At 48.4% G+C, this 14,762-nt stretch overlaps 1 protein-coding gene across 4 annotated transcripts in view; it reads left to right on the top strand.

Moving 5' to 3' along the window:
- Window positions 1-9,344: 9,344 nt before the first annotated feature.
- Window positions 9,345-14,762, top strand: part of LRRC71 (leucine rich repeat containing 71) — a 669,208-nt gene continuing 663,790 nt past the window's right edge. For 2 of the 4 annotated variants that reach the window (XM_086945316.1, XM_086945315.1), the window contains exon 1: window positions 9,345-10,273. In XM_086945316.1, coding sequence (XP_086801442.1) covers window positions 10,248-10,273 — 26 coding nt within the window. In that variant the 5' untranslated portion in view covers window positions 9,345-10,247. The remainder of the gene's footprint in view (window positions 10,274-14,762) is intronic. The other 2 variants (XM_086945313.1, XM_086945314.1) reach the window with 2 other exon arrangements.

Raw genomic sequence — 14,762 nt, 5'->3', positions numbered from 1 at the left:
TCCCTCACTGCTCCCTCCACCAGTGCCCCTCAACTCTCTGTAGTTCTCCATCACCCTGTGACCTCCTCCTTGGCTTCCCTCACTGATCCCTCCACCAGTGCCCCTCAACTCTCTGTAGTTCTCCTCACCCGTGACCACCTCCTCTGCTTCCCTCACTGCCACCTTCCACCAGCGCCCCACATCTCTTCGTAGCCCCCACCCCACCATGACCTCCTCCTCAAATTCCCTCACTGCCACCCTCCACCTGTGCCCCTCATCTCTCTGTAGTTCCCCCACCCCATGACCTCCTCCTCAAATTCCCTCACTGCTCCCTCCACCAGTGCCCCTCAACTCTCTGTAGTTCTCCATCACTCCATGACCTCCTCCTTGGCTTCCCTCACTGCTCCCTCCACCAGTGCCCCTCAACTCTCTGTAGTTCTCCATCACTCCATGACCTCCTCCTTGGCTTCCCTCACTGCTCCCTCCACCAGTGCCCCTCAACTCTCTGTAGTTCTCCATCACTCCATGACCTCCTCCTTGGCTTCCCTCACTGCTCCCTCCACCAGTGCCCCTCAACTCTCTGTAGTTCTCCTCCCCGTGACCACCTACTCTGCTTCCCTCACTACCACCCTCCACCAGCACCCCACATCTCTTCGTAGCCCCCACCCCACCATGACCTCCTCCTCGGATTCACTCACTACCACCCTCCACCAGTGCCCCTCTCTCATATCCATTCCATTTGGGAATGTCACATAAACCAATGAGGATTACAAGGTGTAGAAATAACGTCATACACACTGTTGGGCAGTATATTTTACGAGGGTTTAGTCTGGAGAAGCACACACTCAGGATTTGCCGTTTCTAGGTATTTTGCCGCCCTAGGCGAGAATTGAAAAATGCCGCCCCCTCCCTTTTACTACCATCACTCTCTCTCCCCCCCATCCACGCCATCCAGGCTAGAAGAATTAATTAACAGGTGAGGGTTGTGAGTACCAAGGAACATCACTCCGGTTCTATGCATGATGAGAAGCAGGTGACGCAGCCCAGATATAGTGTACCGAATTCACCCACCATAACTGGAATGCACTTTCTTTTATTGAATGGGCAATCATTGAACTACAAATACAGGTCCCTATGACGAGGATGCGTGTTCGTGCAGGGCACACATGTGTGTTTGTTTATAGGTGAATTTATTGTGACTTTTAAGCTGGGGACCAGGTTGGAGTCTGGCGGGAGGCTCAATCATCCTGTGAATCTTGGCAAATCACTTAGGGGTAGATTTACAATTACTGGTGCATCCCTGCATATCGGCAGGGATGTGCCAGTAATTGTGCACCGCAGCTCCGCCACCCTTGATGCACCGCATTTACAATGCGGCGCACCATGGGGCAAAAACGGCACAGATGCGTCACGCATCTGTGCCGTAAAAGCGGCGCATTGCTGGAGTTGAGTCGCAAGCAGAGACAGACCTACCTAAAAAGTGGATCTGTCTATATCATTCAAGGACCACCAATATTGGTAAAACAATGGGGCACCTGGTGCTGTTTCATATATGTCTGAATTTGGAGTAGTTGCAAAACATGTCCTAATGAAAACGACAAAACCATAATTTAGAATGAAGAATTGTTATGCCATATCCCCAGTAAAGTCCAGCTAATAAGACTGCACCTGGCTATTACCTTAGTGCTTGTGGACGATCAATGTGTCTGCTTGAATGAAAGTACTGTCCTATGATCATAAGATGATGACTGTGTGCCCTGCTGCTAAGTCTCCAAACGTTAAAGCACAAGGATGTGAGTCTGCAACAAAGTTAAAAGCAAAAGTGAAACAGAATCTAGCCTAGAGCCTTGCAAAGAAAAATTAGGCAATAACAAAAGTGAGCTCTGACCAACTATAACCTTTCTGATACTTATTGGGAATCCCAAATATGAAACACGTTATCCCGCTGGCTGGTTTAAAAAATAGGGTAATTCCTTGATGAGGCCCACTGCAAAATTTATAACCTATTTCTCATAGAAACGTTCTTCCTTTTTCAAGCCTGTAACGCCAAACATAAGCAAACGGAGGTCATGAGATTATTATATATACCTAAAGTTTTCAGAGACACCATACGTATGCAAATGCAATACAGCTGGATCAATTGCTATAAAGTGTCCTATTGTGTAGTCTACACATATGAAGATATCTGGAAATGACACTCTATATGTCACAGCCGTTAAAATGTAATAAAGATACCTACTCAATGTTATGCACAAAAGAATACGGGGATGTTTAATGGTTCAACACTCCAACCCCAAAGTTGCTCTGTGCCGAGATAAGATGGGAAACTGCACCTAAATCATATTTACAGGCAAAGTAGTGGAAGCGAAACTTTGCTTCCTAAAAACACCCATGCATGGGTTCCTCACTGGAAAAACTAATTAAGCACAAAGGCTCACAATGCTAGACTGTGCCGAGAGATAAATATTATGTTGGAAAACTGCCTACCAGCTATGTGTTCAAGCATAGTGATAGAAGCAAAACTTTGCTTACCGAGGCTGCCAAACATTAGCCCCTCACTCGAAATAATTGTAAAGCACAATACCCCAAAGCTGCTATTAAACATGATGAGAGCGACCTGAAAGCTCGATATAAATTGTACACGCGAGCAAAAAGGGAGCGCACCCTAAAGGCCTAGTTCTTACCTGTGTCTCGAATGTAACTAATCTCTTAAGAGATCAACAGACACGTCGATGTCCGCGCTGTTCATGAAAAGGGAAAACTTCATGTTTTGCCTACAGCTAAATACGTTTTGTCCTTTAGATATAATCATTCTCAACGGTTCGAAAGGCATCTTGGTTTGTTTATATCATAAACAGCTTATTGACAGACACTGAACAAAAAACACAACTCTATTAAATAAAAGGCACACAAACGACCATGCAGAGTTTTGGTGTCTGCATCCTGTGTCACCCCTTTTAAAGTCTTCGTCAACTACATTATCTTTTTCAGAAGCGCTTTCTCTAACAAGCACGGCTACATGCGTGGCTGGTTACAAATTAACCAGCCTGGGTCAGCACAAACTCATGTTTTTGCCGCCCTCCACCTGTTGCCGCCCTAGGCGGCTGCCTAGTCCTGCCTAATGGTAGAAACGGCCCTGCCAGTGGTTGGGGGTTGGCTTTACTGATAAATAGGTATAACTGGCCAAACTGGTTTTAGTAAAATTAAAATGTTGAAAGAAGGGGGAAGTTCTAACTATATCACAACACAAAAACGTGCAGCTCTTTGATGACAGTTCATAGGTCACTGTCCTATGTTAGGATAGTAACTACTGAACTGCAAGTAACACAAGGATATCTGTGACAGAGGTAGTAACCCACTTAGCTATTCCCATAAAATTAAGTTTCTCTGCATTTAAAAACTACCAACAGACAAATGGTTGCTCTGCAGCAGAATCGTAAATCACCAGTTATCTGAACAGTTTTTATTGATGTTGTAGATCGGTGGCAGATTTACTGCTCAGGCCAAGGATCATGTTTGGGTGGGCCAGGCTTGTGTTTGGGTGGGCCAGGCCCACCCGGCCCACCCTCTAGAACCGGGCCTGGTCTCGACCCTAGGAGTCTGGGAGCAGACCTCCTCTATGTGCTGTCCCAGCCCCCGATAAAATAAGGAAGCTGGCTGCAGCGCGGGCCTGCCCTGCATTGATGCAATGATTAGATTTGAAGATACTCTCTGCTCGAAAACAAAAGCGCCAATACACAAGAGCGATTATCACCTCATCCTGCCTCCCTGCTGCGGTGAGCCCGGCGAGGTCAGGAGGAGCCGGAGCTTTGCAGAAATTCAAGAAGCGCGGGCAGTAGGGAGTCAATTAACTTCACCAGGGCACTGCAGTGACGTCCGTTTAATTTCGGCGCCACGTTCCTCTACAACTTGGATACTATTGAGTGATGTCAGGGGCAGGAAGCGGAGAGGTGGGCGGAAGGTAGAGAGTGGGGGAAGGTGCATGTTCTGGAAGGCTCAGTCCGCCTCGGAGACTACGCAGCTTTTTAAGCAGGACAGAGGAAATAACTACATTACAACCGGAGAAAACGATGTTCAGCAGCCTTAGGCCGGAGCATGGGCAGTTCTCCAGAGAGGCGGAATGCGCCTCATTAGTCATCCAATTTAATTTTTTTACGGCATTTACCGGAAAGAAGACCCATGTGGAGGGTAGACCCGGCCCTGAGAAATAAGTGCTGGTGCTAAGCACCGGAAAGCACCGGCACAAATTAAGCACTGATCGGTGGAGCTGGGTGGTGGGTGCATCGGTGGAGCTGTGTGGTGGCTGCATCGGTAGAGCTGTGTGGTGGGTGCATCAGTGGAGCTGTGTGGTGGGTCGTTCGGTGATTTGGTGGTTACCTGTAATGCAAACTTGAACTGACTGTATTATTAATCCAAATAGCTACCAATCTGGCCATAGTGAATGGTGGTATACTGGAACCTTGCCAGAATGTAGGGTGTGGAATATGCACCTAAGCTCAAAATATATGTTGCAAAGACAACTGCTGTAACATTAGATGTGGTGGGACACTCCCAAAACAGAGAAAAGGTTTTTGCTCCGAATGTTGGCATCACCTCAATCAAGCTCAAATTGTGTTGTCTAGCAGGAGGCTGGGGTCCACTTCCTGGACGACAGGATCAAATGTGCACCCCAAAGATTATGATTTTCAGTTTGGTATAAATCACAGTCCAAACTTACCACAACGTCCTTGGTGAAATGCCAAACACGGAAACTGCTTGTGGCATTCCTTGGATAAAATACGTATAGATGTAATTTGTAAAGATGGGGCGTGACGTAGTATGCAGCCATCTAAAAAAATATCTTCTTACACAAGAAGTAATTTGAAGACATGCTTTACTCCCTTGCCTAATAGGAACAGGCACTTAATCAGCTACAAAAACCAAGACGGCGGACATTACCGTTAAAAGCTGGATAAGAAGGCAGCCATATTTGCACCGGGTCTTTAGAAGAAAAGGTTTATTGCTCCTATTTAGAGTGTACCTAGTAATAGAAATGCTATGTTTTCCCAAGGACAGTGCTGAAGTGAAAAGCGGACTTCTGTGCCCATGTAATGTGGCCTCTGTACAGACATGCATGCATGTTTTTTCTGTGCTTTCTTGAAAGGACCTTGGAGCACGTTTATTAATTAGGTCATATTACGAACAGTGGGTCACTTAATTTATGTGAGCCTTTATAATAAACATACTGGTGCAGAGAAAAATAAAATGTAAACGCTCGGCAGGAAAGGCTTGCAGCCGCGAAATGAAAGTTAAAAAAACGCGGCCACGAAATGAAAGCCTTTGATGCAGCAGGGGGGCGGAGCGGATGCCTTTGAAGAGCTGCTGCTGGTGGCACCACGCTGGGGAACAGATGGCGGGCTTTGATGTGCACGCGCTTTTTAGGTCAATGCGCTAGCGCATTGACCTAAAAAGCGCACGGGCACATCATCAAATCGCCAGTTTAGTTAAACTCTGGTTAGGCTGCTATATGGCTCGACCTCTGAATGCGCAAGCGCATTGCAGAGGTCGAGCCCTAAAACAATCGAGGTAAAAGTGGTACACACAGAGCAGCTAAGACTACCAAGTACTTCTTTTATCTTACTTAGCGTCTTTGGTTAGTACTGAAATATATCCACAGCAGTGGCGTCAACGAGCCTACACAGTAAAGGTAATATACGTACATCAGCTGAGTTTACCAAGTACTAGTAAACTCTTCCATTTACTTTATTTATTTTGCCTGATATATCACAAACCGCACCCACCGTAGGGATTTTAAAACCCTTTACATAGTAACAGCAAAGACAATGAAGATAAAAGCTATAAACAAGTGGCAGGTCAACACAAGCAGAAACAGCCATAGGACAGGGAAAGGGTGACATTACAGTGATTGACAAAAGGAGAGCTCACAATCAAAGACATTAAAAACAGGCATTTAAAGGATCCGTGAGTTGTACAGGTAGATTTCAGAAGGCACAGATCGACAAGTCGATGAAGGGAGAGTTATTAGAACCATGGCTGGTTTAGTGTAACCAGTGGATGTGTCTTGACAAGCATTCTGGAGCGATGAAGAGAAGGCACAAGCTGGACATCAGTCAGTGTACATTTTTGGGGCTTTGCATGAGAAAGACCAGTGCAGAACAACCTTCTTCCTGAAGCAGACGGTTTCAGTGTTTAACAACGCGTTCTTCCCATCAGTTGTATGTCAGAATCACCAGGTGGGGTGCATGTGAACCCCAATAAGGCACTGCTTTTGTAAAACAATGACTAGGAGTCAGTATTTCGTCAGAGGATATTGTGGGTACGATATTCGGGCACATACCTTTCATCTCTCCCATCCACCCGAACACTTTACATTATGCGCGAGGTGTTAGTGACAGTGGGCAATGCTAGCAATCGTATGCGTTCATCCTGATACCTGCACAATATTAAACAAAACTCTCCGACACAAACTTTTTACACGAGCCTTACACAAAGCAACCTATTGAACTTTTGTAGACAAACACTGCACGCGTCAAATGATACATACAATGATTGCTGTGAATGTGGGGATAGGCTGCCGGACACTGAACAGCTGCTGGGCTTTGTTCTGCCACAAACAAGTTAAGAGAGGGGCCTGGTGACGGACGCCGTCATTGGCCAGCGGCCGCCCCGTGACTGACAGGCGCGCGCCAGCCTGCATTGTACAGGTGGCAGTGTAATCAAGCCTGCCTGCAGGGGCATTTTTATAATCATGAATAATTCAAGGGGAAGATGCGCTCATAATTGTAGGGTGTATTGTCAGTGCTGGGGAAATCACCCATAGACAATGGGTGACTCAATGCTTGCTTCATTCGCTGCTCACAGACATCTCCCAGAGGCTGAGATAGGTGCTTTATTGGCTGTTAAAAACGGATGATTGAACCATATGAAAGAGGTGTGGCGCAGCGGCCAGGGTGCCTGACTCCGGACCACAGGGTTCACAGTTCGATCCCTGGCGGCAGGTCAGCCCAGCACCATGTGACTCTGGGCATGGGCAATAGCTCGCTTAATCGTCCCGAGGGCGCCCAGCGCCGGGAAACCACTTCGGAGGTAGCTGTGCGCTGTACAAATTCAAGGTTATTATCTATATGTGTTACCGACAATGCACGTTTGGCTAAATCAGCCTGTGGTGCCTACTCAGACAGACTTACACAGATAATAGCGGCCCTGTGGATACCATAACAAGCATTTGCAATGCAATTGGTCTGGCCTGTGGGACCTAATATGTATTTAGTTATGGAGCACATTAGCCTGGGTGCTGAAACATCTACTGTTCTTTAACATGGAGGGAAAGTAAGCACCAAACTGCATGACACACCTGACATGGGAACATGGAGAGAAATATTGCCTTTCAGTGATAAATGGTATAGTCCAACGTTCTGTTTTCAATATAAAAGCAGGGCCTTCGGTGGTCAAATCACTGACAATACAAGTTTTGAAAAATATATTATTTTCTTTAGGTGCTGGTGGAAGACAGTTTCTATGGACTGGAATCTAGAAAATGCTAAAGTGATTCTGGTATTTTACTGACCTCTGCTGCTCGTTTTCTATCAAGAAAGTTAACCCCTTCACTGCTTCTGTCGGCCAACGGCCGTCGCGAGCACTACCTCCGTAGTGCTGCGCACGTCCTTTGGTCGACGCGGCCCCGACCACCTAATTAAACCGTCGCACCACGGTGGAATTTGCGCCGTGGTTAAGCGATTAAATATAGGCAGTTGCCAGAAATTTTTTAAAACTAAAGTCCCTCAGCAGAAAGCAATTCTGGTATTTTACTATCCTCTTGCGGTCCTGTTCTATAAAGACAGTTAAATAGAGGCAGTTGAACAATAAAAACTAAGAGGAAGCAGACAAGTCCTAGGGCGGATCTACTAAAGTATATTCAAGAGGTCTCGAATGCTCGGCCTAAAAACGAGATGATATTTCGAAACACCAATGAGACTAAATGAGCTAATTTGCTATTCTTCCCACTCTTGCACTCATTTGTTGCTCACCACGTGGTTGTGTGACGTCGCTCATGCACCCCCATCATCTCTCGGGCGGAATCAGGATCCAAATATATTTTTTCTACTCAGAGACAAGGAGAATCACACGTCGAGGCGCTTCCTGGTTAAAAGGTTGCTCATTAATCAAAGTGCGTTCATATAGGTTCTCGCTCTTACTATAACACCATATTAGAACCTACTTTGGAATGTTAGACGTCACTGAAGGCAATGCAGCAGCTGCATACAATGGCGGCCGATGGTGATCGACCTTTGGCCCAAACATGTCAGTGCTTCCAGGGCTTTAAGTGGGCCGGGTCTCACCGGGTCTGAGCACCGGCAGTTTTTTTAAGGAGGCCTCGAAACGGGTCTCTATCGGGCTCTGTTTTGTGCCCTGTCACAGGTAGTCAGTGTTTTTCGAGCGTTTGTAGGGGAAGGGAAATCCTTTAAAGAGAGTCATTTTCTCTCTGGATTTCCCTTCTCTTTTCGGGAACTCAGGAGCAGCAACGTTGTCGTGGGTGTCACCGGGCCTTTAAGTGGAAGCTTTTTCAATATTATATACAGGCCATACTTGCTGCCTATCTATCTCAAGCATCTAACAACCATTGGCAAAGCAAATAGTCCTGACTTGTTGTAGGTATGTTGTTGCATGTAGTATCATATATCTGGATTCAATGAAAGAAACAGCAAAATACCCGTCGGGTGGTACACCACACTAAGCACAAACTTTTAGCTTACATGTTTTTAAGCAACGCCATTAATTACATTGGCCACGCCCCCTTGAGAGACCCCCCAGTTTTTTCATCCCACTTTAAGCCCTGACTGTGCTTCTTTACTGTCTCTCCCCTCTTTAATTGTGCCATCCAGTGATTGACGCCACAGATCCCAAGCAGACACCACCCAATAAAGGGCGCCTTCCAGATTTCCGATGGTTGGTGGTTCAGGACTAGCTAAATTGATTGATTGATTTGAAACTTATATAGCACGTACTGTCACCCCACGGGTATCCTGGCGCTTCAGACTAATAAACAAAACCAGGGTGAAAACAGGTCACAGCAGAAAGAACCGGAAGAGGGGGCCGGAATAACAGAACTGTTATTTTTTTTTTTCACAGGAAGACCCCTTAAAGAGCACCACGTGCAGCTGTTTTATGCTTCCCTCGGTGTAGACCCTTATCTACAGTTTGCAAGGATATAACAGGCATGTTATGCTGTGTTTGTTATAGCGTCATCTCTGTAGCGCTTGGCCACAATACCTGAATGCCTTTACTACATTTTCCACACATTATCACGGCATGAAACTGAAATCAATACCGAGTCTGGCCAGAGCATGTCCAGGGCTCTCCTGTGTGAAGAACACTCCCCTTCCTGCAGGTAGTGTTTGCATCTTGGCCTCTGTGTACACACATCAGCCCCAGGCAGCGCCTCTCGCAGCAGACACGGCCCCCCCTCCCTTGCCACCTCTGCCTGTCGTTAATCGGTAACCCAAGAGCGCATTCTCCTGGCCTGGCCTTTGTTAGGAGCTGCTCCCTGTCTGTGAATGGTGAGCAGAGGTGCTGAAAGGGCCTGAAATGCTCGCAGGGGGGTGATGGACACCGAACTCGAGCCGCCCCCTCTTCCCCCGCTTACCATATCTATGGTCTCATTTCCTTCTGCGTTATTGACTTGGATCCCAGGGAGGTGTTGACATGAAAACCCTGCCGCGGGGGAGGGCAGGGGATATTCACCCAAAACCACTGCTTGGGGCCCACGAGCCTCATGTCTTTCAAAGTCTGGGTGGTCCGCTTCAGCACAGGGAGGTTTCAGTGGTAGCCACTCATGCACACGACAAAGGAGATGCCAACATTGTCCAGCTGCAACTACACTGGGCTGAATTTCCTTTAGGAAATAACAAAAACCCTGATCAAAGTTCTCAGGAGGAGGATGTGTAGCAGCCCTGAGCCTTCGATCCAGTTTTACCAACCTCTGGTCACACAACGTGGACATTAATGAGTTGGAGCAATTAACTAAAACCCTGGACTACAATGAACAACAAGAAGCCGTGTGAATTTTCATCACTATAACAAGTTATTGGATTGATTCCTTTTCATGTCCTCACACATGGCCTTTCGTCTGGTTTGCGATTAGTCTTAACCTCAATATTTCTGGAGATCTGTAAACCATGGACCAACTTTTGGGAATTTAAATAGATTCACTTTAACTTCTTTGGTGGCTAATTTTTTGATTGGTGAGGGATCATCGGCAGGGGAGAGAAATGTCTTCAGCAGCCAAGTGGCAAAGGTAAGTAAGGACACATATCTCTATCGCTATCTGTTATTTATGTAGGAAGTTATTAATGTTTTGACTATTGAAATCTTTGATGCAGAAAACCGCTCAGGCGAAAGCACAAGAAAATGTCTATTATTAAATAAACTTTCCTATTGCTTTTTACACAATCACACAATTAAAGCACAGTAAAGATTACTATGAACATTCGCATAGAGTCACTGAACCTAAAAGTGAGTGTTCATGGGTTAGAATTTGCACACTCGTCTCTTCCTGGCGACTTGCTTATGGGATGCAATTCTAGATAGTATGCTGAGGATGGACTAGTAGAGTGTAAATGCATATGTGCATAGTTTCCTCTGAGATGCACATTACACTGGATAATTTTTCAAATTATTTACTCTACATAACATTGAGTTTTTTTCAAGTAGATGTGGCAGCGTGAGTCTTCACACACTACTGCAGTGATCCAAACTATTCCTATTTCAAATGAGGTATAGGTTGTGGGTATTATGGGGCTAATCAAATCTACAAGAGTTGAATAAATCTGATTGTTCTGGTTTCAAAACTCTCAAACCTGTTCTACATTTAAGTTCAAGTGTCTATGTCCCATTACTAGCAGATGTCCCATTAATAGAAGAGCTTTTAGTGTCTTTCTTGGCATGAAGTTGAGAAGCATTGTTTGTTCGGGGCTCTGAGGTAGCCAAGGCGACATGCATCTGACTGCGGAGTCCTCATGACTACGAGTGATTTGTGGGAGGGAGACTGTGGAATCCATTTTGCTGAGGAGGAACTGAGCCTCTGTTTTGAGTCTCACTGGGTTTCATAGTAGAAATGTTGGCTGATGGCTAGGATACAACTACATGGAAAAAGCTAGATTAGGTGTTTAATGGAAGGAAAGGTGGTTCAGCCTGCACCGGTTTATATGCTCAGTGTTCTGTGTTGCTGTAAAGATCAGAAGTGGCTGAAGGTGGCGCACATCACATGAGTGTGGCTTTTATCAGGAAAGTTGGTGAACACTGCCCATACGTAATGGCTTGAATACTTTCTTGATTGTGACAGCCGTTATCTTTGTTCAAGCTTAAAACAAACAGGTTAAGGGGGTTGTTTGTTTACAATCCCTGCAATTTTTTGCAGAAGATACCACTGAAGAGTGTACCAGCACCACATCTGCCATGTATGCTTTTACCGTCAACTCAAATCAAAGGTTAAATCGACTCAAACCAGAGGATCTACTCCGTCAAACCGTTATAGGGTGGAATTTTTTCAAAGTCCTGTGGTATTTACTATGCACAGAAGTTATATTTGTAGATCCAGCAATTCTCAGACTGGATTGGGAGCCCAATAAAGGGAAACGGATGAATGACATTAACGCTTGCGGTCAGTGGCTGCACGCAATGCTTTTAAACTGTCGAAGCCTACGAGTGCGTGAGTTTCTTGCACTTTACCAGTTCACTGTCCGACCTCAGGATTCAACTCTATGAGTACTTTATGAAGCGGGCACTAGTGATCCGCTGTGATATTTCCACTGGTGTGGATCTATGCTTGTCAGCTACCAGTGCTCCACCAATTATTATCAGTACTTCAGGATGTATTGAGGAAGGTGGCCGCACAAATCATTGTGCAGAAAAGTCAACGTTAACCGCGACTCTGGAGTGGGAGGATGTGTTCACTTATATTGCAAATTACAGCCTATTCTTTGCTATGTGGTTTACAATTTTGGCCAATGTAGGGTATGCCTTGATGTTGTGTTCCAGCTTTGTTGCTTCCACCCATCAAAGGGCTGTTTTGCCTTTGAATTAATATTTGTAACTGTAATACCTTGAGATGAGTTAACGAAGTTAGGACTTTGCTTTACATTGTTTCTACTACATGTAATTGATTAATTTCAGCTTTTGGTTTGTTTGGGGAAGGTTGTGCCTTTCAGTAGGCCGGGTCACCCCCCTTGTTCCTGCCGCTACCTGCTCCTGCCAATCCTGCTGGGACTCCCGCCCGCCTGCTCCTGCCGCCGCTGCCTTCCCTGCACCCGAGCGACCCAGCCACAGCTGAGCCACCCGGCCGCCTGTTTTTCCCGCCGCTGACCCCCTGCGGCCCCGCCCACCACCAGCCCATTGGCCTCCCTGCTCCCGCCAACCCAGCTGACCCGCCCTCCCGTCCCCCTACTTATGACGCCCCCAGAACGACCGCGCAGCGGGAGCGCCGACTGAGAGCCGAAGGTGCGCCAAAGGTAAGCCCGTCTGCGCCCGTCCGCGCCTGGACCACGCCCAGTGCCAGGACCCCTGGCTCCCGCAGACACCAGCCCACCCGCCGGACCTACGACGCCACCGAACTCTACGCACTCAACGCCGGTCGAATCCCGGGATGCTATCGAGCCACCCCGAGATGCACCCACGGACCCTTCTGCTGCCACTCCTGCAAGTTCACCTGCATCCGGACCTGCACTACACCAGCACCGACCAAGCCGAGCACCAGCAGCAACCACCTGAAGTGCATCCTGCTCAACACCCGCTCCATCCACAGACACGCCGTCGAGCTCTGGAACCTGCTCAACACCACAGCCCCAGACGTCCCCTTCCTCACGGAAACCTTGATGAACGCCTCCTCAGCGCCCGACATCGCCATCGCCATCCCGGACGGCTACAAGATCCTCCGGAGGGACCGCGTCAACCAGACAGGAGGAGGCATCGCCATCATCCACAGGAACACCATCCGCATCACGACCAACACCAACGACACCCTCGCACCCGCCGAACACCTGCACTTCCAGATCCACATCAACCCCAAGACCACCCTCAGAGGCACCCTCATCTACAGACCCCCGAGACCACGCACACAATTCAGCGAAGACATCGCCGACTACATCAGCCCGCACGCCCTCCTCTCCGCTGACTACATCCTCCTCGGGGACCTCAACTTCCACCTGGAGAACAACAACGACCGCAACACCACCACCCTGCTGGACAACCTCGCCAACCTCGGTCTCAAGCAGCTGGTGACCACCCCCACCCACTACGTCGGACACACACTCGACCGCGTGTTCTCATCCAGCAAGGACATCACCTTCAGCCACGCCACTGGACTCCACTGGACGGACCACAGCTGCGTCCACTTCAGCTTCAGAAGGACAACGATCCACCACCACCAGCAACAGGTTGCACGCAGAAGCTGGAACAAGATCACAGCCGACCAGCTCGCGACTTCCCTGAGCATGAACCCTCCCACCAGCGCAACGAACCCAAGCCAGGCGGCCACCAACCTTGCGAAGTGGATCAGCAACTGCGCAGACGACCTCGCCCCTCTGAAGACCCCGCCTAGCAGACCCGGCAGCAAGAAAGCCCCATGGTTCACCGACGAACTCAAGAGCTCCAAGAAGAACTGCCGAGCACTCGAGAAAGCCTGGTGCAGAGACCCAACACCGAACAACATGACTGCCCTCAAGCTCGCCACCCGAAAACCCCACCAACTGATCCACGCCACCAAGAAAATTCCATTCAAGGAACGACTGGACAACAACGCATACAACAGCAAGGAACTCTTCAACATCGTTAAAGAGCTCTCCAACCCCAACGCCGGAAACAACAACATCACCCCTTCGCAAGACCTCTGCAACTCCCTCGCCTCCTACTTCCACAACAAGATCGCGGACATACACAACAGCTTCAGCACTCAACCGACGCACGCCACGACTGAACCACCGCCCCCCACCACCACCCTTCGCGCCTGGACCCCGATCAGCACCGAAGACACCATCCGCACGATGAAATCCATCCACTCCGGATCTCCGACCGACCCCTGCCCTCACCACGTCTTCAACAAGGCCGACGCTGTCATCGCACCCCACCTGCGGGACATCATCAACACCTCCTTCGACACCGCTACCTTCCCGGAGAGCTGGAAGCACGCCAAACTCAGCGCTCTACTAAAGAAGCCATCAGCCGACCCCACCGACCTCAAGAACTACCGCCCCATCTCGCTGCTCCCGTTTCCTGCAAAAGTCATCGAGAAGACCGTCAACAAGCAGCTGGCCGCCTTCCTCGAGACGAACGGATCCCTCGACCTCTCGCAGTCTGGCTTCCGGGCCAACCACAGCACCGAGACCGCCCTGATCGCAGCCACCGATGACATCCGAGCCCTGCTCGACAACGGAGAAACAGCGGCCCTCATCCTCCTAGACCTCTCCGCGGCCTTCGACACTGTCTGCCACCGTACCCTAGCGCGGCGCCTCAGCAACGTCGGAATCCAGGAGAAGGCACTGGAATGGATCATCTCGTTCCTCGCCGGAAGGACACAGAGAGTCCGCCTCCCTCCGTTCAGATCGGAAGCCACCGAAGTCATCTGCGGCGTTCCTCAAGGCTCCTCGCTCAGCCCAACCCTCTTCAACGTCTACATGAGCCCCCTCGCAGCCTTCGCACGCCAACACAACCTCAACATCATCTCCTACGCCGACGGCACCCAGCTGTGGTAAATATTTTACCGTATACAAGTTTGCCAGATAATTTCGGAC

Source organism: Lissotriton vulgaris, chromosome 12 (genome assembly GCF_964263255.1).
Source record: "Lissotriton vulgaris chromosome 12, aLisVul1.2, whole genome shotgun sequence".
NCBI lineage: Eukaryota > Metazoa > Chordata > Amphibia > Caudata > Salamandridae > Lissotriton > Lissotriton vulgaris.
The sequence above is the reverse complement of the archived record's forward strand: the minus strand, read 5'-3'. Positions and strand labels throughout refer to the sequence as shown.